This window comes from Crinia signifera, chromosome 8 (assembly GCF_055691185.1).
Source record: "Crinia signifera chromosome 8, ASM5569118v1, whole genome shotgun sequence".
NCBI lineage: Eukaryota > Metazoa > Chordata > Amphibia > Anura > Myobatrachidae > Crinia > Crinia signifera.
The window spans coordinates 15,625,247-15,651,514 of record NC_139224.1 but is presented as its reverse complement, the minus strand read 5'-3'; the positions used below and the strand labels follow the sequence as shown (position 1 = coordinate 15,651,514).

The window sequence follows — 26,268 nt, the reverse complement described above, 5'->3', positions numbered from 1 at the left end:
GATACCACACACTGGCAGCAGAGGTCCCTGGGTCATCTGTGCCAGCTTCTGTGGCGTCTCTGAGGCCGAAGTGTGCCCAGCATTCTCCAGGTCAGTCAGTTCCTGAGAAGACAGCTAATTGTCCCTGAGACCAGACGTCTGACAGATCAATACTAGCAGCATTAGCAACCGGTGCCTAGAAGTGTTGTGTGTCAGACTGCGAGAGCCAGGTCACAATGAAAGGAGATTCTGTTTCAGTAATATGGAAGATCTGGCTTCAGGGGATCGACATTGCAATATCTGGGGTATATGTGCTGTGAATGTGACGCACCCATTTCCTGTTTGCAATCAGCGCTCCACAGCCTGACCTCAGAGAACAGGGGGCCATACTACACAGACAGCCCCAATATAAACACCAGCAGGCTGAGTCACGTACAGAACCTTGGTACATACACTTGCCCACATTCAGCTAGCCTCCTTTTGCGTTAAACAGCCCTTCTAGTCGGTAGCGCTGGGCATCTTTTTTGCCACTTTTTCTGTTAAATAGCCTCTTATTTTATAAAAAGAGGACAAACAAGCAGCTGCTGCTGATTAAAATGATACCTGGCATGTCTATGTACAGTGTTTGACTGTGGCTTTATTTGCATATGTTATACTGTTTTCCAGGAAAACACTAACATTCCATTTCTAATGCAGATACTCCAGCAGTCACAAATTGAATAACAAGATCCTGCATATTAGTTTAATCAGCAGCAGCTGCTTGTGAGTTATATTCACTCATTGAAAATAAGAATTTATTGGTATAACACAACTTGTATCGCGTGGAGGATAGATGTATGTGGACAAATCTGTATATGCCTAAATCAGGTGCTGAAGAGGGATTACAATGGGGATCCCTCTTCTGCCAGACAGGAGGAAGGTAAATAACAGAAGGCAGAAGAGAGAGACATACATTACAAATAAAGGGAGAGTCAGGCAGAAGTGAAAATATATAGAATATATGGAAGAAGAGAGGAGGAAGAAGAGATAAGAACAGGAGGAAGAAGAGAGATAAGGACAGAAGGAAGAAGAGAGATATGGACAGAAGGAAGAAGAGAGATATGGACAGAAGGAAGAAGAGAGATATGGACAGAAGGAAGAAGAGAGATAAGGACAGAAGGAAGAAGAGAGATAAGGACAGAAGGAAGAAGAGAGATAAGGACACAAGGAAGAAGAGAGATAAGGACACAAGGAAGAAGAGAGATAAGGACAGAAGGAAGAACAGAGAGAGTAGGACAGAAGGAAGAAGAGAGATGGAGAAAAGGAAGAAGAGAAATGGACAAAAGGAAGAAGAGAGATATGGGCAGAAGAAAGAAGTGAGTAGGAGAGAAGGAAGAAGAGAGATATGGACAGAAGGAAGAAGAGAGGACAGAAGGAAGAAGAGAGATATGGACAGAAGGAAGAAATGAGAGTAGGACAGAAGGAAGAAGAGAGATATGGACAGGAGGAAGAAGAGAGATATGGACAGGAGGAAGAAGAGAGATATGGACAGGAGGAAGAAGAGAGATATGGACAGGAGGAAGAAGAGAGATATGGACAGGAGGAAGAAGAGAGATATGGACAGGAGGAAGAAGAGAGATATGGACTGGAAGAAGAAGAGAGATATGGACAGGAGGAAGAAGAGAGATATGGACAGGAGGAAGAAGAGAGATATGGACAGGAGGATGAAGAGAGATAAGGACAGAAGGAAGAAGAGAAATAAGGACAGGAGGAAGAAAAGAGATAAGGACAGGAGGAAGAAGAGAGATAAGGACAGAAGGAAGTAGTGAGAGATGGACAGAAGGAAGAAGAGAGAGATGAACAGAAGGAAGAAGAGAGATATGGACAGAAGGAAGAAGAGAGCGATAAGGACAGAAGGAAGAAAAGATATAACAACAGAAGGAAGAAGTCCACAGCAACTGATCCCCATCGCAAACATCGGTCACAGCTCAGGATGGTGGCAAAAGCCGGTCAGTTTGCGTAGGCTTAAGCTTACTCAGACAGGTCATCGGAAGCCCTCTGCTGGGTTCAGGAGGTCTGCTTCCGACCACACAGACCCTGGGCCTGGCCTACCTCTAATAGGTTCTTCTAAGTTGACCACTTGCCACCTCCTGCTCCTCCCCACACATGCTGCAGCAGGTAATCCTGTTCCACCATCACATTCTAACATAGTGGCCGATTCTGGATCACTCGCAGTCACCTGAATTCAGCCTTTGCCCAAATGGTCGTCAGCCGCATGCAAGTAAAAGGCAGTTTTTTTTACTGATTTCTGTTTACGCAGGCCGGAGAAATCATTTGATGGCATGTATTCGGCTGGGCGGCGTCTCAAGTACTCGGTAATAGGGATGGCCATCGACCATAGATGATTAGAAATCCTCAATGGTTTATGGCTGATGTCGGTTAGTCTTGACATCGATGGTGGAGAACCAGATGGTTTCCCACCATCGATGTCAAGCTTCAACGAATAGTTTCATTTTGCTTTTTCTCCCAAGGGACACGGAGAAAGCTCCGCCCCAGTCACCCATGAAGCCCCGCCCCTGTATTTTGATTGGCCCACAGGCCAATCAATCCAAGAAAATGGATGACCATCGATATGTAAAAACATTGATGGTCATCCATTGCATACTAGGGATGTCATCGACCATCGGCGATTTGAAATCATCGATGATTTGAGGCCGATGTTGAATACTTTTGCCATCGATGTGGGAGAACCAGATGGTTTCCCTACATCGATGGCAAAGGACAACAGATGTTTACGTTTTTTTTTTTTTCAAGGTGCCGGTACACAGAGCATAGCTCTGCCCCCCACACCCAGAAGTCCTGCCCCCAAATGCTGATTAGCCCACAGGCCATTCAGTCAAATATAATGGATGACCATCGATAGCTAAAACTATCAATGGTTATCCATCAAATAGTTTGCCACTATTGATGGCTGGGTGCAGAATCACCATCGATGGCAACCATCGATGGCATCTGCACCGATCGCCATCCCTATTGCATACTAGTTATACACTATCGATGGCAACCATCGATGACAAAGGCCCATAAACCATTCGTTTTGGGTGTGGACAGAAGAGAGACAGCCCGACAGTAGGGAGAAACAGACCAATATGTGATGGGGAGACAGACGTGTGATGGGGAGACAGACAGATTAGAGAGACAGAGATGTCAGTGTGATGAGAGACAATGTACAGAGCAGATGTAAAACATTAAGGCTGATCTCCAGCACAATCTGCACTGCAGGGTTCTTCCTCGGATCCTTTTTATAGAATTGCAGCTTTCACCAACACTAATGAACTGTTAACAAGCATGCAATTACTTATGCAAATGTACAGCTGGAACTGGGCGTGGCCTGGTGAATGATCAGAAACACTGAGGGGAGGGGGCTCAGCAGATCCCTGGGATTGTAGATTACTACATAATAGGGGGGGCACCCCGAGGTCGCTGAATGGCGGACTACAGCAAGGGGCCGATGAGCACAGATTAGTGGGGCCACTTAGCATAAGGGAGATCATGTGGTATGTATCAGAGTCAGAGATGGTAACAATACCATTATCGCACCTCCGTTTTCCCGTCCTTTTTTAGGGTTGGCAATAAAATAACTGTGAACATATTTTTAGAGCATTTTCAACAACACAATCTAGAGAAAGAATAACACTGTAGAGCGCTCTCATACAGTAACGCTACCAGGACTACAGACTGTATCGGTACATAATGAGCTCTGGGGAAACGTGTATAAATGGTGTTGTACGATAGGTTTCCCATTATATCCTGTTACAGAAAGGAGCCTGGACTGCGTGACATTACAACGTAGCAAAATCTGCCTTTAAACCACACAGCTCTTACTCTCATCCTCATAAATAGCCCAGACTGACGTCAGTACTTCTGCATGGCCTATAACTGATCAGACAGATCAGCACCACAGACAGCTCCGTGCAGTAAGAGCTGACACACACGCACACGCACACACACACACACACACACACACACACACACACACGGCGTGATTCAGGATGGATTGCAAATGCAAACTCCTTCTCTAATGGACAAAACCAGGTGGGGCAGAGAGTTAAATTTGTGCAGAGAGTTAGATTTGGGGGAGTTATTTTGTTCCTGTGCAGGCTAAATGCTGGCGGCTTTATTCCTACACTGCAATATAGATTCAGTTTGAACACACCCCACCCAAATGTAACTCTCTCTGCACACATTACATCTGCCCCACCTGCAGTGCAGCATGGTTTTGTCCAACCAACCTAAATCACCCCCCATAGATACAATGGCCTTAGATAAGATTGTATTAAAGGGAATTTACACTGAATCCCATCACGTAATAGGGCTGGGACCCTATGACACACAGTACACAGCGAGGGTGCGGAGGGAGGAGCTCACTCGAGTGCTCATAGTTGGATTATTTATTACCAGTTATTTATATATTATGCACCGTGAGAGTATCAGTCATACCAGCCACTGCCCCAGTGGAGCTTGCACTCTATATTTCCGATCACATAGATAAACATAGGCTGGGGTCATATATTGTCAGAAGCCAATTAGCCGACCAGTGTGGTTTGGAAGTGTGAGGGAAAAAAACGGAACACATGAACTCCTGACCACAGTGCTGTGGGGCAGTAATGCTAGCCACTACACCACCGTGCTGCCCAGCAATAACATTCCTCTGATTACATCGTATACCCACTGTGACACGTTACCTTGGCATCGGGGTTCCGAATTGTGGCTCCTCTGTACCAACCTAAAAGACAAGAGAACCTTTTATTACCTGATGACAGAACAGACAGGAAAGATAAATGAGGGAACTGTGCATTTCTGAGCGATAAACCAGGAGCAGGCCAGCTGGAGATCTCCGCCTACTGCTGAACTACAAGTCCCAGTAGGTTTAGCACCTGGGAAGTGCACACTCAGAGGTCAGGGGTACACGGCTGGGGAAATGTATCTATAATTACAGCTCTGATGTTGGCAGCGCCAAGGTCACGGAGTAAAGCAGCAATTCTCTGGTCAGTGGGACAGAGAAGTCCTGGGGAAGGAACATGACTGGTGTAGGGAAGACGAGACACTGGCTCTGGTCAGGGGTCACAGCAATATAGCCAAAGGACGGCTCACAGATACACGGATGCCTCCAGGACTTGGCATACAGTACAGGGAACTTCGGGGACAGGCATATGGCTGACAGGAAGAGGAGCCACACTAACAGAACAGAACACACAGGCGGGAATACTGAAAGCACAGGGAAATACACACAGGGTAATACAGAGCCAGAACGCACCGGGACACAGCAAGGACAAGGCAGAATGCACCGGACACAGCAAGGACAAGGCAGAACGCACCGGGACACAGCATGGACAAGGCAGAACGCACCGAGACACAACAAGGGCAAGGCAGAACTCACCAGGACACAGCAAGGGCAAGGCAGAAAGAACGTAGAACGCACCGGGACACAGCAAAGAAAAGGCAGAACGCAGAACGCACAGGTACACAGCAAGGACAAGGCAGAACGCACAGGGACACAGCAAGGACAAGGCAGAACGCAGCGGGACACCCAAGGGCAAGGCAGAACGCACCGGGACACAGCAAGGGCAAGGCAGAACGCACAGGGACACAGCAAGGCCATTACAGAACGCAGAACGCACCGGGACACAGCAAGGACAAGGCAGAACGCACCGGAACACAGCAAGGACAAGGCAGAATGCACCGGGACACAGCAAGGACAAGGCAGAATGCACCGGGACACAGCAAGGACAAGGCAGAACGCACCGGGACACAACAGGGGCATGGCAGAACGCAGAATGCACCGGGACCCAGCAAGGCCATTACAGAACGCAGAATGTACCGGGACACAGCAAGGACGAGGCAGAATGCACCGGAACACAGCAAGGACAAGGCAGAATGCACCGGGACACAGCAAGGACAAGCAGAACACAGGCCACAATGTGCTACAGTAACCTCCAGCAACTGCATCAGGACAGGATTAGAGGACAAGCAGCAGACACCGAGGGACCAAACCCCTGCAGGACCGCAGCATGCACGTGTCAGCTCCTGTACACAAGCATCACAGAGAAATACACGCCAAGGGTGACATTGAGATGTCACCAAGGTGTGTGCGGATAAACGGAGCGGGCAGGACACATGCAGACACAGGGTGACACCGCAGATAAACACAGCCAGGAAACGTGTCTGCAATCAGAGGTGACAGCGGCATAGGACGACCTTAGTATTGTCACTGCCAGGTCCCCAGTAATACAGGAGCTGTGCACCTTCAGGCAGCTTTAATGCACCGGGCTGAGCCCCCTCCACCCTCTATGGCTTTACCATTATGTGTGTCAACATTAAGCTGGGGTTGACCTTTGATTGTCAACCTAATGTACATCCACCATACATTGTTGTCCCAGGAACCGGATACCCAGTTAGAGTAGTCATGCGTAATAACTCCTCCTGTCTGTACCGGATTATACAAAATCGCAGCTGAAAAGCACAGAAAACGGACACATGCACAAACCAATTGCATCCAATATTCATAGGGAAGCTCCACCTGAGGAGGTCAGAGCAACTTCCAGGGACAGATTTTGGCCAACAGATAGACATCCCCATCACATTTTCCAGGTCACCTGACAGGTGAACTCATTACTGACTGACACATTTTAAAAGATTCACAGGTGCAGCTAATTATTTCACTTGAACCTGTGACCTACAAAACATGCACTGTGTGACCGAGTTTGAGAACCTGTGCACGAGTGGGAAGAAAACAGTGAGACCTGCGGATTATTATACAGCAATGGTAAAGCCCTGCTATCAGGCGCAGAGAGGCGTCTGCTGGTGTCTGATCCGGTGCCAGGACTTTCCAATCACGGGAACTGCTGAGTGTGTAATTATCTTGTTTATTCTTTGGAACAATGTAGACGGAAATATCTATTCCATTAGGTAGGCATCAGCTCCATTATCCAATGGCAATAGGGGGCGAGGAGGGAGAATGGGGCACAGCACCACTGGGAGATTAGTCAGCTAAGTCTGGGACTCTGGGAATGAAAGCGTTAATCAGCTAGTAACACAACTGATACCCCTTTTACACCACCGCAAAAAAAATGTTTTTTTTGTTTCGTGGTCCTAGGTGTAAAAGGGGTCAACCTGTGTCCATTTACATGGGACTCCTACCCAGGTCCTGACCAGGGTGGAACAAAGACAAGACCTGGGTAAAGGCCAGGGTACATGGTCCCAGCACGGGTTTGAACATCCGTGCCTCTCACACCAGTGACATTTATCTTTCAGGGGGGAGCACAGGGGTCTGGGAGGGCACACACAAAACGGTAGATGCTTGCTGTCTGCTGCTGCGGGGGGAGGGGGGCAGCATTTTTAATGACATCCACAAGGAAAAGCAGGGCGGACCCAGTTCAGTGTAAACGCCGCAGACCAGCAGGGTCGAGGTGCTGTGTAAATGGGGTATGAAGCTGGGTCCTAACCTGGAAACTCCCATCCCAGGGGTGTTATTCTCTATGATCACTGACCTCCAGCTAAGGAACATAGAAGATGGTTTTATTCCTAAGTGTAACGGCCGGTACACACTATGAGATATGTCGCACCGCCAATATTGTTAACGGAGTGTTACTGAAAACAACGTCCCATTAACGATATCTGCGGTGCTACGAAACGAACGACACATCGGGTAAACACTGAATTATACCGATAGCTATAAAGTTCAGTGACGTCACCGTGACCCCCACCAATATCGTCAGATCTGACTGCATGTTCAGACGATAGGGGTTATCATTGAAGATCTGTGGGAGCGTGCATCATTAATGCTATAGCGGGCACACGGTAAACATTATGCGCTATGACATAGTTACCGCGCATATTGTTAACGAGAATCAGACAGTGAATGTAATGTAAATATAAATGTTGTAAATAAAGCTGTTGTGAAACCAAACTATGGCCCTCCAGCTGTTGCGAAACCAAACTTTGGCCCTCCAGCTGTTGTGAAACCAAACTATGGCCCCTCCAGCTGTTGTGAAACCAAACTATGGCCCTCCAGCTGTTGCAAAACCAAACTATGGCCCTCCAGCTGTTGCAAAACCAAACTATGGCCCTCCAGCTGTTACAAAACCAAACTATGGCCCTCCAGCTGTTGTGAAACCAAACTATGGCCCCTCCAGCTGTTGTGAAACCAAACTATGGCCCTCCAGCTGTTGCAAAACCAAACTATGGCCCTCCAGCTGTTGCAAAACCAAACTATGGCCCTCCAGCTGTTGTGAAACCAAACTTTGGCCCTCCAGCTGTTATGAAACCAAACTATGGCCCTCCAGCTGTTATGAAACCAAACTATGGCCCTCCAGCTGTTACAAAACCAAACTATGGCTCTCCAGCTGTTGTGAAACCAAACTATGGCCCCTCCAGCTGTTGTGAAACCAAACTATGGCCCTCCAGCTGTTGCGAAACCAAACTTTGGCCCTCCAGCTGTTATGAAACCAAACTATGGCCCTCCAGCTGTTGTGAAACCAAACTATGGCCCCTCCAGCTGTTGTGAAACCAAACTTCGGCCCTCCAGCTGTTGTGAAACCAAACTTTGCCCCTCCAGCTGTTGCAAAACCAAACTATGGCCCTCCAGCTGTTACAAAACCAAACTATGGCCCTCCAGCTGTTGTGAAACCCAACTATGGCCCCTCCAGCTGTTGTGAAACAAAACTATGGCCCTCCAGCTGTTGTGAAACCAAACTATGGCCCTCCAGCTATTGTGAAACCAAACTATGGCCCTCGAGCTATTGCGAAACCAAACTATGGCCCTCGAGCTGTTGTGAAACCAAACTATGGCCCCTCCAGCTGTTGTGAAACTAAACTATGGCCCTCCAGCTGTTGTGAAACAAAACTATGGCCCTCCAGCTGTTGTGAAACTACTTTCCACAGTTTTGCTATTAGGGAATGCTAAAACTATGGCAAAGCATGATGGGATATATAGTTTCACAACAGCTGGAGGGCCACAGTTTGGACATGCCTGCTCTGTCTGCTTTGACACCATGCTGCAAAGACCTCACATCCTCAATGCCAAACCATGTTTTCCAGGTCTCCTCATCAGGATATCTCTCAGAATGCTTTAACACTAGTAGTGCCCAGGAGATCAATAATACATCCATGTGTGGATAAAGTAAGATGGCGGCTATCATTACAGGGAGCCAGCACTATGCAGCCAGAAAGTCATGGTTGCCTACCTGACTCTCTCCTTCAGGGAGAAAATGTTCTGCTCCTGGACTTCCCTGGTAATGTATGATTGCCATCACCTGTGGTGAAACACCTTTCTTATCAAGGACCTAGCTCCCCACAGGTGATGGCAATCATACATTACCAGGGAAGTCCAGGAACAGAGCATTTTCTCCCTGAAGGAGAGGGTCAGGTAGGCAACCCTGCAGAAAGTGTGTCCTGCCGTGTGCGCCAATTATATAACCCAACATACTGTAGGTCACGATTTGGTTATTGATACCTGCAGTATGATTCTACACAGCAGGGGGCGCCAGAGCACCCGTCACGTTAGCAGCAGTACTTCTCCTTGCCAAAGATGCTGCTCATGGTTCTGATTCTGTATGTAATGTTGTCTGTCAGGTTTCCTCCTACAGCTCTGGAGTATAATTTGTGTATGTTCTAACCAAGTGGATCTCAACTCCAGCTTCCTCAGGTTATCTGTATTGTCCCAGCCTATCTGCCTTACCACATGACTGTCTGCATATCTGCACTCACCTGCCCTTGTATTATCCACAAATATCCTCTATAACCTGCATCTTCTACTGCGCTCCAAGGGATTCTAAACAGAATGTGTATATGTCTCTAGCATAATCCACACCCTCCAACTGTATATCCCAGTGACACAGGAATGTGTGTATAGCCTAGCACAGAGGTAGCCAACTCCAGTCCTAGAGAGCTACCAACAGGTCACATTTTCCAGACAACCTAGCTGCTGCACAGGTGCACTCATTACTGAATGACACATTTTAAAAAATCCACAGGTGGAGCTAATTACTGCACTTGTGATTCTGTGAAGAGATCTGGAAAACATTAACTGTTGGTAGCTCTCGAGGGCTGGAGTTGGCTACCCCTGGCCTAGCATAATGGCAGTGTGTGTAAACTGTGTAACGGAAGCATGTGTATATCAGGGTTGCTTACCCTCTCCTGGACTGCTCTGCTCCTGGACTTCCCTGGTAATGTATGATTGCCATTACCTGTGGTGACACCTTTCTTGTGTGTATGTTTTGTATATATATTTATGAGTATGTGTGTACACCCCAGCATAACGGGAACTTGTGTATATCCCAGTATAACGTGTATATACCCCAGCATATTGGGGGCGTGTGTATATCCCAGTATAACATGTGTGTATACCCCAGCATAACGGGAGCTTGTGTATATCCCAGTATAACGTATGTACACCCCAGCATAACGGGAGCCTGTGTATATCCCAGTATAACATGTGTGTACACCCCAGCATAACGGGAGTCTGTGCATATCCCAGTATAATGTGTGTGTGTACACCCCAGCATAATGGGAGCCTGTGTATATCCCAGTGTAACGTGTGTGTATACCCCAGCATAACGGGAGAATGTGTATATCCCAGTATAACACGTGTGTACACCCCAGCATAACGGGAATCTGTGTATATCCCAGTATAACATGTGTGTACACCCCAGCATAACGGGAATCTGTGTATATCCCAGTATAACATGTGTGTACACCCCAGCATAACGGGAATCTGTGTATATCCCAGTATAACATGTGTGTACACCCCAGCATAACGGGAATCTGTGTATATCCCAGTATAACATGTGTGTACACCCCAGCATAATGGGAGCCTGTGTATATGCCAGTATAACATGTGTACACCCCAGCATAACGGGAGCCTGTGTATATCCCAGTATAACGTGTGTGTGTATACCCCAGCATAACGGAAGCCTGTGCATATCCCAGTATAATGTGTATATACCCCAGCATAACGGGAGCCTGTGTATATCCCAGTATAACATGTGTGTACACCCCAGCATAACGGGAGCCTGTGCATATCCCAGTATAATGTGTATATACCCCAGCATAACGGGAGCCTGTGTATATCCCAGTATAACATGTGTGTACACCCCAGCATAACGGGAGCCTGTGCATATCCCAGTATAATGTGTATATACCCCAGCATAACGGGAGCCTGTGTATATCCCAGTATATTGTGTATATACCCCAGCATAACGGGAGCCTGTGTATATCCCAGTATAACGTGTGTGTATACCCCAGCATAATGGGAGCCTGTGTATATCCCAGTATAACATGTGTGTATACCCCAGCATAACGGGAGCCTGTGTATATCCCAGTATAACATGTGTGTACACCCCAGCATAACGGGAGCCTGTGCATATCCCAGTATAACGTGTATATACCCCAGCATAAAGGGAATCTGTGTATATCCCAGTATAACATGTGTGTACACCCCAGCATAACGGGAATCTGTGTATATCCCAGTATAACATGTGTGTACACCCCAGCATAACGGGAGCCTGTGTATATCCCAGTATAACATGTGTGTACAACCCAGCATAATGGCAGTCTGTGTATATCCCAGTATAACGTGTATATACCCCAGCATAACGGGAGCCTGTGTATATCCCAGTATAACATGTGTGTATACCCCAGAATAACGGGAGCCTGTGTATATCCCAGTATAACATGTGTATATACTCCAGCATAACGGGAGCATGTGTATATCCTGGTATAACATGTGTGTACATCCCACTATAATGGGAGCCTGTGTATATCCCAGTATAACATGTGTGTATACCCCAGCATAACGGGAGCCTGTATATATCCCAGTATAACATGTGTGTACACCCCAGCATAACGGAAGCTTGTGTATATCCCAGTATAACGTATGTACACCCCAGCATAACGGGAGCCTGTGTATATCCCAGTATAACATGTGTGTACACCCCAGCATAACGGGAGTCTGTGCATATCCCAGTATAATGTGTGTGTGTACACCCCAGCATAATGGGAGCCTGTGTATATCCCAGTGTAACGTGTGTGTATACCCCAGCATAACGGGAGAATGTGTATATCCCAGTATAACACGTGTGTACACCCCAGCATAACGGGAATCTGTGTATATCCCAGTATAACATGTGTGTACACCCCAGCATAACGGGAATCTGTGTATATCCCAGTATAACATGTGTGTACACCCCAGCATAACGGGAATCTGTGTATATCCCAGTATAACATGTGTGTACACCCCAGCATAACGGGAATCTGTGTATATCCCAGTATAACATGTGTGTACACCCCAGCATAATGGGAGCCTGTGTATATCCCAGTATAACATGTGTACACCCCAGCATAACGGGAGCCTGTGTATATCCCAGTATAACGTGTGTGTGTATACCCCAGCATAACGGAAGCCTGTGCATATCCCAGTATAATGTGTATATACCCCAGCATAACGGGAGCCTGTGTATATCCCAGTATAACATGTGTGTACACCCCAGCATAACGGGAGCCTGTGCATATCCCAGTATAATGTGTATATACCCCAGCATAACGGGAGCCTGTGTATATCCCAGTATAACATGTGTGTACACCCCAGCATAACGGGAGCCTGTGCATATCCCAGTATATTGTGTATATACCCCAGCATAACGGGAGCCTGTGTATATCCCAGTATAACGTGTGTGTATACCCCAGCATAATGGGAGCCTGTGTATATCCCAGTATAACATGTGTGTATACCCCAGCATAACGGGAGCCTGTGTATATCCCAGTATAACATGTGTGTACACCCCAGCATAACGGGAGCCTGTGCATATCCCAGTATAATGTGTATATACCCCAGCATAACGGGAGCCTGTGTATATCCCAGTATAACATGTGTGTACACCCCAGCATAACGGGAGCCTGTGCATATCCCAGTATATTGTGTATATACCCCAGCATATTGGGGGCGTGTGTATATCCCAGTATAACATGTGTGTATACCCCAGCATAACGGGAGCTTGTGTATATCCCAGTATAACGTATGTACACCCCAGCATAACGGGAGCCTGTGTATATCCCAGTATAACATGTGTGTACACTCCAGCATAACGGGAGTCTGTGCATATCCCAGTATAATGTGTGTGTGTACACCCCAGCATAATGGGAGCCTGTGTATATCCCAGTGTAACGTGTGTGTATACCCCAGCATAACGGGAGAATGTGTATATCCCAGTATAACACGTGTGTACACCCCAGCATAACGGGAATCTGTGTATATCCCAGTATAACATGTGTGTACACCCCAGCATAACGGGAATCTGTGTATATCCCAGTATAACATGTGTGTACACCCCAGCATAACGGGAATCTGTGTATATCCCAGTATAACATGTGTGTACACCCCAGCATAACGGGAATCTGTGTATATCCCAGTATAACATGTGTGTACACCCCAGCATAATGGGAGCCTGTGTATATGCCAGTATAACATGTGTACACCCCAGCATAACGGGAGCCTGTGTATATCCCAGTATAACGTGTGTGTGTATACCCCAGCATAACGGAAGCCTGTGCATATCCCAGTATAATGTGTATATACCCCAGCATAACGGGAGCCTGTGTATATCCCAGTATAACATGTGTGTACACCCCAGCATAACGGGAGCCTGTGCATATCCCAGTATAATGTGTATATACCCCAGCATAACGGGAGCCTGTGTATATCCCAGTATAACATGTGTGTACACCCCAGCATAACGGGAGCCTGTGCATATCCCAGTATAATGTGTATATACCCCAGCATAACGGGAGCCTGTGTATATCCCAGTATATTGTGTATATACCCCAGCATAACGGGAGCCTGTGTATATCCCAGTATAACGTGTGTGTATACCCCAGCATAATGGGAGCCTGTGTATATCCCAGTATAACATGTGTGTATACCCCAGCATAACGGGAGCCTGTGTATATCCCAGTATAACATGTGTGTACACCCCAGCATAACGGGAGCCTGTGCATATCCCAGTATAACGTGTATATACCCCAGCATAAAGGGAATCTGTGTATATCCCAGTATAACATGTGTGTACACCCCAGCATAACGGGAATCTGTGTATATCCCAGTATAACATGTGTGTACACCCCAGCATAACGGGAGCCTGTGTATATCCCAGTATAACATGTGTGTACAACCCAGCATAATGGCAGTCTGTGTATATCCCAGTATAACGTGTATATACCCCAGCATAACGGGAGCCTGTGTATATCCCAGTATAACATGTGTGTATACCCCAGAATAACGGGAGCCTGTGTATATCCCAGTATAACATGTGTATATACTCCAGCATAACGGGAGCATGTGTATATCCTGGTATAACATGTGTGTACATCCCACTATAATGGGAGCCTGTGTATATCCCAGTATAACATGTGTGTATACCCCAGCATAACGGGAGCCTGTATATATCCCAGTATAACATGTGTGTACACCCCAGCATAACGGGAGCTTGTGTATATCCCAGTATAACGTATGTACACCCCAGCATAACGGGAGCCTGTGTATATCCCAGTATAACATGTGTGTACACCCCAGCATAACGGGAGTCTGTGCATATCCCAGTATAATGTGTGTGTGTACACCCCAGCATAATGGGAGCCTGTGTATATCCCAGTGTAACGTGTGTGTATACCCCAGCATAACGGGAGAATGTGTATATCCCAGTATAACACGTGTGTACACCCCAGCATAACGGGAATCTGTGTATATCCCAGTATAACATGTGTGTACACCCCAGCATAACGGGAATCTGTGTATATCCCAGTATAACATGTGTGTACACCCCAGCATAACGGGAATCTGTGTATATCCCAGTATAACATGTGTGTACACCCCAGCATAACGGGAATCTGTGTATATCCCAGTATAACATGTGTGTACACCCCAGCATAATGGGAGCCTGTGTATATCCCAGTATAACATGTGTACACCCCAGCATAACGGGAGCCTGTGTATATCCCAGTATAACGTGTGTGTGTATACCCCAGCATAACGGAAGCCTGTGCATATCCCAGTATAATGTGTATATACCCCAGCATAACGGGAGCCTGTGTATATCCCAGTATAACATGTGTGTACACCCCAGCATAACGGGAGCCTGTGCATATCCCAGTATAATGTGTATATACCCCAGCATAACGGGAGCCTGTGTATATCCCAGTATAACATGTGTGTACACCCCAGCATAACGGGAGCCTGTGCATATCCCAGTATATTGTGTATATACCCCAGCATAACGGGAGCCTGTGTATATCCCAGTATAACGTGTGTGTATACCCCAGCATAATGGGAGCCTGTGTATATCCCAGTATAACATGTGTGTATACCCCAGCATAACGGGAGCCTGTGTATATCCCAGTATAACATGTGTGTACACCCCAGCATAACGGGAGCCTGTGCATATCCCAGTATAACGTGTATATACCCCAGCATAAAGGGAATCTGTGTATATCCCAGTATAACATGTGTGTACACCCCAGCATAACGGGAATCTGTGTATATCCCAGTATAACATGTGTGTACACCCCAGCATAACGGGAGCCTGTGTATATCCCAGTATAACATGTGTGTACAACCCAGCATAATGGCAGTCTGTGTATATCCCAGTATAACGTGTATATACCCCAGCATAACGGGAGCCTGTGTATATCCCAGTATAACATGTGTGTATACCCCAGAATAACGGGAGCCTGTGTATATCCCAGTATAACATGTGTATATACTCCAGCATAACGGGAGCATGTGTATATCCTGGTATAACATGTGTGTACATCCCACTATAATGGGAGCCTGTGTATATCCCAGTATAACATGTGTGTATACCCCAGCATAACGGGAGCCTGTATATATCCCAGTATAACATGTGTGTACACCCCAGCATAACGGGAGCCTGTGTATATCCCAGTATAACATGTGTGTACACCCCAGCATAACGGGAGCCTGTGTATATCCCAGTATAACATGTGTGTACACCCCAGCATAACGGGAGCCTGTGTATATCCCAGAATAACGTGTGTGTATACCCCAGCATAACGGGAACTTGTGTATATCCCAGTATAACATGTGTGTAACCCCAGCATAACGGGAGCCTGTGTATATCCCAGTACAACGTATGTACACCCCAGCATAACGGGAGCCTGTGTATATCCCAGTATAACGTGTGTGTATACCCCAGCATAACGGGAACTTGTGTATATCCCAGTATAACATGTGTGTAACCCCAGCATAACGGGAGCCTGTGTATATCCCAGTATAACGTGTGTGTATACCCCAGCATAACGGGAACTTGTGTATATCCCAGTATAACATGTGTGTACACCCCAGCATAATGGGAGCCTGTGTATATCCCAGTATAATGTGTGTGTACACCCCAGCATAACGGGAACTTGTGTATATCCCAGTATAACATGTGTGTACAACCCAGCATAACGGGAGTCTGTGTAAATGTGACCATGGCTGCAGGCACGGAAGGGGGGGGGACAGATCTGTGCGTGCATACACCCATCATTGTGTTACAGCCCTCTTAGTGACACAGCACTGCACACTTGTGTACTCACCTTCACATTTCTCCAGGATATGAACAGTTTCTCCTAATTCCAAAGTTAACCCTTGAGTGACGGACCCACGGAAATTGCATAACACTGTAAGAGAGAGACAGTGGGTATTATCCTGTGCATGGGGCAATACAGAGGTACAGTCCTGTACATTTACTAAGATGGGAGTTCTATTGGTTATGGGGTGTTGCCCATAGCAACCAATCAAATTCTGCTTCTGATTTATTTGCGATGGGCAACATCCCCTCTTAGTAAATTTACCCCTCATTCTCCAGCTGCTGAGAGAGGGTTTGTACTGTGTGATACCTGTGTGATTCTCTGTGACACACATGACGTAACGCCTAAATCTGTGACTGCAATGTCATGTGACACTATAGTTTGTGTGTCCCCCAATGTCATGTGACACTATAGTTTGTGTGTCCCCCAATGTCATGGGACACTATAGTTTGTGTGTCAGCAATGTCATGTGACACTATAGTTTGTGTGTCCCTAATGTCATGTGACACTATAGTTGGTGTGTCCCCCAATGTCACGTGACACTATAGTTTGTGTGTCCCCCAATGTCACGTGACACTATAGTTTGTGTGTCCCTAATGTCATGTGACACTATAGTTGGTGTGTCCCCCAATGTCACGTGACACTATAGTTTGTGTGTCCCTAATGTCATGTGACACTATAGTTGGTGTGTCCCCCAATGTCACGTGACACTATAGTTTGTGTGTCCCTAATGTCATGTGACACTATAGTTTGTGTGTCCCTAATGTCATGTGACACTATAGTTGGTGTGTCCCCCAATGTCACGTGACACTATAGTTTGTGTGTCCCCCAATGTCATGTGACACTATAGTTTGTGTGTCAGCAATGTCATGTCACACTATAGTTTGTATGTCAGCAATGTCATGTGACACTATAGTTTGTGTGTCCCCAATGTCATGTGATGTGATTTTGTAGTGTTGTATATAAGCTTTGTGATTTGACATTGTAGGATTTAGTCAGTGATGTGTGACCTAGTGTTGTGCATAAGTACTGTGATGTTGTGCGTCAGTGTATTGTGACGTAGGGTTGTGTGTCAATGATCTGTGGCATTGTAGGGTTGTGTGACATTGTAAGGTTGTTTGTGTCAGTGATGTGTGGCATTGTAGGGTTGTGTGTCTGTGATGTGTGGCATTGTAGGGTTGTGTGTCGGTGATGTGTGACATTGTAGGGTTGTGTGTCGGTGATGTGTGACATTGTAGGGTTGTGTGTCAGTGATGTGTGACATTGTAGGGTTGTGTGTCAGTGATGTGTGACATTGTAAGGTTGTGTGTCAGTGATGTGTGGCATTGTAGGGTTGTGTGTCAGTGATGTGTGACATTGTAAGGTTGTGTGTCAGTGATGTGTGACATTGTAGGGTTGTGTAAGTGATGTGTGACGTTGTAAGGTTGTGTGTCGGTGATGTGTGACATTGTAAGGTTGTGTGTCGGTGATGTGTGGCATTGTAGGGTTGTGTGTCAGTGATGTGTGGCATTGTAGGGTTGTGTGTCAGATGTGTGACATTGTAGGGTTGTGTGTCAGATGTGTGACATTGTAGGGTTGTGTGTCAGATGTGTGACATTGTAGGGTTGTGTGTCAGTGATGTGTGGCATTGTAGGATTGTGTGTCAGTGATGTGTGACATTGTAGCGTTGTGTGTCAGTGATGTGTGACATTGTAGCGTTGTGTGTCAGTGATGTGTGACATTGTAGCGATGTGTGTCAGTGATGTGTGGCATTGTAGGGTTGTGTGTCAGTGATGTGTGGCATTGTAGGGTTGTGTGTCAGTGATGTGTGACATTGTAAGGTTGTGTGTCAGTGATGTGTGACATTGTAAGGTTGTGTCTCAGTGATGTGTGGCATTGTAGGGTTGTGTGTCAGTGATGTGTGACATTGTAGCGTTGTGTGTCAGTGATGTGTGACATTGTAGCGTTGTGTGTCAGTGATGTGTGACATTGTAGGGTTGTGTGTCAGTGATGTGTGGCATTGTAGGGTTGTGTGTCAGTGATGTGTGACATTGTAGGGCTGTGGTCAGTGATGTGTGACATTGTAGGGTTGTCAGCAATGTATGATGACAACTGTAGCAGTGTGACAATTTGTTGAGATTGTGCAGGTTTAGGTCACAGTAATGATTGGGGGTGGTCTGCTGCTGTGACAATATGACAACACTGTGACAATGTGACACATGCTGGTACTTGGCTGACAGGAACATGGTGTGACTGTGCTCCGTTCCATACTGTGAGGCTGCGACCCCATGAGGCAGTTCTGTATTGTGAGGCGGTGACCCTGGCAAATGGCTCCATACTGAGAGGCTGTGACCCTGCGCTGACAGACTCTTGTACCATTAATAACCTTGTGTCCCGGTGTCTGCAGAAATCCTGTACAGCCATCTAAATGGGCTGCATCAGCGCCATCTCTCTTCCCCTGTGACACCCTGACAGCAGCGAGGGCTCTGTGCTGCAGTGCTAACCCCCTCACTGCCAGGGCCTGCAGAGGCTGTGCACACATGGCCACGTACGTGCTGCACATATACCCACTGCCTACGTACATGCTGCACACGTGCCTACTGCCCACATACATGCCACAAATATGTACATGCTGCACACGTGCCCACTTACATGATTCACACATACATGCTGCACACATACCCACTGCCTACATACATGGTGCACACGTGCCTACTGCCCACATACATGCCACAAATATGTACATGCTGCACACGTGCCCACTTACATGCTTCACACATACATGCTGCACACATACCCACTGCCTACGTACATGCTGCACACGTGCCTACTGCCCACATACATGCCACAAATATGTACATGCTGCACACGTGCCCACTTACATACTTCACACATACATGTCACGTAAATGTACATTCTGCACGCATACCCACTGTCTACCTACATGCTGCACACATACCCACTGCCTACGTACATGCCTCACATGTGCCCACTGCCCATGTACATGCTGCACATATGCCTACATACAGTATATGTTGCACACGTGCCCACTTACATACTGCACAATTACATGCCGCACATATGTACATGCTGTACACGTGCCCACATACATGCCACTGATATGTAGATGCTGCACACATGCCTACGTACAGTATATGCTGCACACGTGCATGCTGTATACGTACCCACTGCCCACATACATGCCACACATATGTACATGCTGCACACACGCCTATGTACAGTATATGCTGCACATGTGGCCACTTACATGCTGCACACACGCCTATGTACAGTATATGCTGCACATGTGGCCACTTACATACTGCACACATACATGCCACGCACATGAAGATGCTGCACGCATACCCAATGCCTACGTACATGCTGCACACATGCCCACACACATGGCTTACACAAGCCCACTGCACACAGACAACACTACTGTCAGATAACACACTCGCACTACACCCTCACCTCCTACCTCCCTCCGCCACCCGCCAGGAGATAGATGGACGTTTATTATTTATAACCAGAGCAGATAAATGTCGCTGCTCCCATTAAGGCTTCCACCATAGAGCTTGTCTACATGACCCCAGAAGCATGGATAATAATGACTACAATGGCTGACAGAGCCGTAATGGCTGATACCGGGGAGAGAAGCGTCTGAGATCCGTCATACACAAGAAGAGGAGACTATTTTATGTCTTCTTCTCCATATTCTGATATATTGCTGATGCTTTGTGCCTGATATTTTATATGCCATGTTTCTCAATAACCCTCAAGTGTTGTGCTGGATGGAAATCTTGGTGTTTTATCACCCTCTGTATAATGTGATGAAGTTGGGCTGTAGTAGAAGGGTAGTGTGTATGTGTGTATCGCACGGACCCTCTGAGTGCAGTAAGGGGACATCCCAGTTATCTGCACTGCTTCATGTATTATTAAGTCATTAGCAGCATCCAGTGAGGCCGGGTATTATGGTGACAAGCACAGAGTAACTAGACAGCAGTGATGGACCAGCTCAGCCCCATCACTAGGGGTGTGATATACTGAAGGTTTTTGGCTCAAATGTTCTTGGATATGGAGGACACAGATGCCTTCAAACTGTGCTTCCTTAAGTTATACTGAGGCGCGGACATAGAGTCTCTTTATAAAGGATAGCACTGAGAAAAGACCACCAGGCCGTCCCTTCTCCAGATCTTCTGGGCCCTGAAGAAAGATCATCAAGTCACCATGTCTCCATATCTCCAAGACCAGCAGGCCACCCCTTCTTCAGATCTCCTGGGGACTGAATAAAGAGCAGCAGTCCACCCCTTATCCAGATCTTCTGAGCATGAAGGAAAGACCAGCCGGGCGACCCTTATCCAGATCTTCTGGGGGCTGAATAAAGACCAGCAGGCCACCCCTTCTTCAGATCTCCTGAGGACTGAATAAAGATCAGCAGTCCACCCCTTATCCAGATCTTCTGAGCATGAAGAAAAGACCAGCCGGCCGACCCTTATCCAGATCTTCTGGGGGCTGAATAAAGACCAACAGGCCACTCTTTCTCCAGAACCTCTGGAAACTGAGGGAAGACCACCAGGCCACTCTTTCTCTGGATTTTCTGGGCTCATAGCAAAGACCAGCATTGAGGAAAATCAGTCCTCCTGCTGAGCTTGCGCTTACGTATACGATGCAGATTTCTTCCAGCACAACATAACACACCAGCTAGAAGGTGGAAAGCCAGTGGCCTGCTAGTTGGAGACCTATCTTTACTATATAGTGTACGGAGGGGACTCCATTCCTTGCCTGAAGTCAGCAGGAAAACAATCTGTGCAATCCAGAGAAAGTCTCAGTCTCTGTGACCAATCCAATCACTCATGATTGGTGCAAGTTACCATTGCAACTGCCGACCGCCTCACCCAAGCTTGAACCCCTCGCCCCACTCACAAAGCCACTTACTGACACCTGCGAAATCATCCCAAGTAACCGGCTTCCCCTTCTATGGGCGGATATCGGTCAGTACCACACATGAATGCTAATCGCTCAAACCTGGGGTGCCCAATTATCATCCAGTGTATGAGCTGCTTAATCCCAAATGACAGGTTCTAAAAATACATGATAAACTCTTGAAAGGGTTAATGCACCTATACATCCTCCGTACATTGAGAACCCAGCTTCTGTCACTGTCAGATGCGCGTTAGTCATTATAACACAAACATTAGCACTTGCTTTACAATATACTTCTTTTTAAACTATATCTGTGTAAGGGCTCTAAGAATTCAATTCACTGTTCTTCTAATCCTGAGCTACAGAAGCAATGTGCATTGCAGGAAGGGAACCTTTGAATTGGGGAAAATATCTTATTTGTAGACGTTTGAATGCAAATGTCCTTGTAAAGGAAATGTGACTAGAGCGCTAGATAAGACATAGCCCTCTGCAGTCACTGAGAGACACCCACACACTCCTGCACACATCCATATATACTGCGCCATGGGCTGGGCGCATCCAGCCAGCGGCAGCAGGGACAGATTGCTCACAGATAGGAGACCCTGGAGAATAGAGCTGCATCACTGAGATCATGTGCATAACTAAGGTCAGAGAAGGCCCATTACACACCTTCCTCACTGCTTTTGTCACTACTGAGATCACGTGCGAGACTCGGGTCAGAGAAGGCCCATTACACACCTTCCTCACTGCTTTTGTCACTACTGAGATCACGTGCGAGACTCGGGTCAGAGAAGGCCCATTACACACCTTCCTCACTGCTATATAGTCACTACTGAGATCACGTGCGAGACTCGGGTCAGAGAAGGCCCATTACACACCTTCCTGATTGCTATATAGTCACTACTGAGATCACGTGCGAGATTCGGATCAGAAAAGGCCCATTACACACCTTCCTGACTGCTATATAGTCACTACTGAGATCATGTGCGAGACTTGGGTCAGAGAAGGCCCATTACACACCTTCCTGATTGCTATATAGTCACTACTGAGATCACGTGCGAGACTCGGGTCAGAGAAGGCCCATTACACACCTTCCTCACTGCTATATAGTCACTACTGAGATCACGTGCGAGACTCGGGTCAGAGAAGGCCCATTACAAACCTTCCTCACTGCTATATAGTCACTACTGATATCACGTGCGAAACTCGGGTCAGAGAAGGCCCATTACACACCTTCCTGACTGCTATATAGTCACTAGTGAGATCACGTGTGAGACTCGGGTCAGAGAACGCTCATTACACACCTTCCTCACTGCTATATAGTCACTACTGAGATCACGTGCGAGACTCGGGTCAGAGAAGGCTCATTACACACCTTCCTCACTGCTATATAATCAGTACTGAGATCACGTACGAGACTCGGGTCAGAGAAGGCCCATTACACACCTTCCTGATTGCTATATAGTCACTACTGAGATCACGTGCGAGATTCGGGTCAGAGAAGGCCCATTACACACCTTCCTCACTGCTATATAATCACTAGTGAGATCATGTGCGAGACTTGGGTCAGAGAAGGCCCATTACACACCTTCCTCACTGCTATATAGTCACTACTGAGATCACGTGCGAGACTCGGGTCAGAGAAGGCCCATTACACACCTTCCTCACTGCTATATAGTCACTACTGAGATCACGTGCGAGACTCGGGTCAGAAAAGGCCCATTACACACCTTCCTGACTGCTATATAATCACTACTGAGATCACGTGCGAGACTTGGGTCAGAGAACGCTCATTACACACCTTCCTCACTGCTATATAATCACTACTGAGATCACGTGCGAGACTCGGGTCAGAGAAGGCCCATTACACACCTTCCTGACTGCTATATAGTAACTACTGAGATCACGTACGAGACTCGGGTCAGAGAAGGCCCATTACACACCTTCCTGACTGCTATATAGTCACTACTGAGATCACGTGCGAGACTCGGGTCAGAAAAGGCCCATTACACACCTTCCTCACTGCTATATAATCAGTCCTGAGATCATGTGCGAGACTCGGGTCAGAGAAGGCCCATTACACACCTTCCTGACTGCTATATAGTCACTACTGAGATCACGTGCGAGACTCGGGTCAGAGAAGGCCCATTACACACCTTCCTCACTGCTATATAGTCACTACTGAGATCACGTGCGAGATTCGGGTCAGAGAAGGACCATTACACACCTTCCTCACTGCTATATAGTCACTACTGAGATCACGTGCGAGACTCGGGTCAAAAAAGGCCCATTACACACCTTCCTGACTGCTATATAATCACTACTGAGATCACGTGCGAGACTTGGGTCAGAGAACGCTCATTACACACCTTCCTCACTGCTATATAATCACTACTGAGATCACGTGCGAGACTCGGGTCAGAGAAGGCCCATTACACACCTTCCTGACTGCTATATAGTAACTACTGAGATCACGTACGAGACTCGGGTCAGAGAAGGCCCATTACACACCTTCCTCACTGCTATATAGTCACTACTGAGATCACGTGCGAGACTCAAATCAGAGAAGGCCCATTACACACCTTCCTCACTGCTATATAGTCACTACTGAGATCACATGCGAGACTCGGGTCAGAGAAGGTCCATTACACACCTTCCTCACTGCTATAAAGTCACTAGTGAGATCATGTGCATAACTCGGGTAACAGAAGGTCCATTACACACCTTCCTGACTGCTATATAGTCATTACTGAGATCACATGCGAGACTCGGGTCAGAGAAGGCCCATTACACACCTTCCTCACTGCTATATAGTCACTACTGATATCACGTGCGAGACTCGGGTCAGAGAAGGCCCATTACATGCCATCCTGACTGCTATATAGTCACTACTGAGATCACGTGTGAGACTCGGGTCGGAGAAGGCTCATTACACACCTTCCTGACTGCTAAATAATCACTACTGAGATCATGTGCGAGACTCGGGTCAGAGAAGGCCCATTACACAACTTTCTCGCTGCTATATAGTCACTAGTGAGATCATGTGCATAAATGGGGTCAGAGAAGGTCCATTACACACCTTCCTGACTGCTATATAGACACTATTGAGATCACGTGCGAGACTGGGGTCAGAGAAGCCCCATTACACACCTTCCTGACTGCTATATAGACACTACTGAGATCACGTGCGAGACTCGGGTCGGAGAAGGCTCATTACACACCTTCCTGACTGCTATATAATCACTACTGAGATCACGTGCGAGACTTGGGTCAGAGAACGCTCATTACACACCTTCCTCACTGCTATATAATCACTACTGAGATCACGTGCGAGACTCGGGCAGAGCAGGCCCATTGCACACCTTCCTCACTGCTATATAGTCACTACTGAGATTATGTGCGAGACTCGGGTCAGAGAAGGCCCATTACACACCTTCCTCACTGCTATATAGTCACTAATGAGATCACGTGCGAGACTCGGGTCAAAGAAGGCCCATTACACACCTTCCTGACTGCTATATAGTCACTACTGATATCACGTGCGAGACTCGGGTCAGAGAAGGCCCATTACACACCTTCCTGACTGCTATATAGTCACTAGTGAGATCACGTGTGAGACTCGGGTCAGAGAAGGCCCATTACACACCTTCCTCACTGCTAAATAGTCACTACTGAGATCACGTGCGAGACTCGGGTCAGAGAAGGCCCATTACACACCTTCCTGACTGCTATATAATCACTACTGAGATCACGTGCGAGCCTCGGGTCAGAGAAGGCCCATTACACACCTTCCTGACTGCTATATAGTCACTACTGATATCACGTGCGAGACTCGGGTCAGAGAAGGCCCATTACACACCTTCCTCACTGCTATATAGTCACTACTGAGATCACTTGCGAGACTCGGGTCGGAGAAGGCCCATTACACACCTTCCTCACTGCTATATAGTCACTACTGATATCACGTGCGAGACTCGGGTCAGAGAAGGCCCATTACACACCTTCCTCACTGCTATATAGTCACTAGTGAGATCATGTGCGAGACTCGGGTCAGAGAAGGCCCATTACACACCTTCCTGACTGCTATATAGTCACTAGTGAGATCACGTGCGAGACTTGGGTCAGAGAACGCTCATTACACACCTTCCTCACTGCTATATAATCACTACTGAGATCACGTGCGAGACTCGGGTCAGAGAAGGCCCATTACACACCTTCCTCACTGCTATATAGTCACTACTGAGATCACGTGCAAGACTCGGGTCAGAGAAGGCCCATTACACAACTTTCTCGCTGCTATATAGTCACTACTGAGATCACGTGCGAGACTGGGGTCAGAGAAGGCCCATTACACACCTTCCTGACTGCTATATAATCACTACTGAGATCACGTGCGAGACTTGGGTCAGAGAACGCTCATTACACACCTTCCTCACTGCTATATAATCACTACTGAGATCACGTGCGAGACTCGGGTCAGAGAAGGCCCATTACACACCTTCCTCACTGCTATATAGTCACTACTGAGATCACGTGCGAGACTCGGGTCAGAAAAGGCCCATTACACAACTTTCTCGCTGCTATATAGTCACTACTGAGATCACGTGCGAGACTGGGGTCAGAGAAGGCCCATTACACAACTTCCTGACTGCTATATAGACACTACTGTGATCACGGGCGAGACTCGGGTCGGAGAAGGCTCATTACACACCTTCCTGACTGCTATATAATCACTACTGAGATCACGTGCGAGACTTGGGTCAG

The 26,268-nt window shown here is 47.2% G+C and overlaps 1 protein-coding gene across 16 annotated transcripts in view; it reads right to left on the bottom strand.

Moving 5' to 3' along the window:
* Positions 1-26,268, bottom strand: part of DOCK3 (dedicator of cytokinesis 3) — a 244,387-nt gene that overhangs the window by 180,903 nt on the left and 37,216 nt on the right. For all 16 annotated transcript variants that reach the window (XR_014454283.1, XR_014454285.1, XR_014454279.1 and 13 more), the window contains exons 2-3: positions 16,606-16,689; positions 4,704-4,744 (exon numbers count right to left, since the gene is read on the bottom strand). Coding sequence is in view for 7 of the 16 variants with exons in the window: in XM_083155809.1 (XP_083011935.1) it covers positions 4,704-4,744; positions 16,606-16,689 (125 nt within the window). In the remaining 9 variants the exon portion in view is untranslated. The remainder of the gene's footprint in view (positions 1-4,703; positions 4,745-16,605; positions 16,690-26,268) is intronic.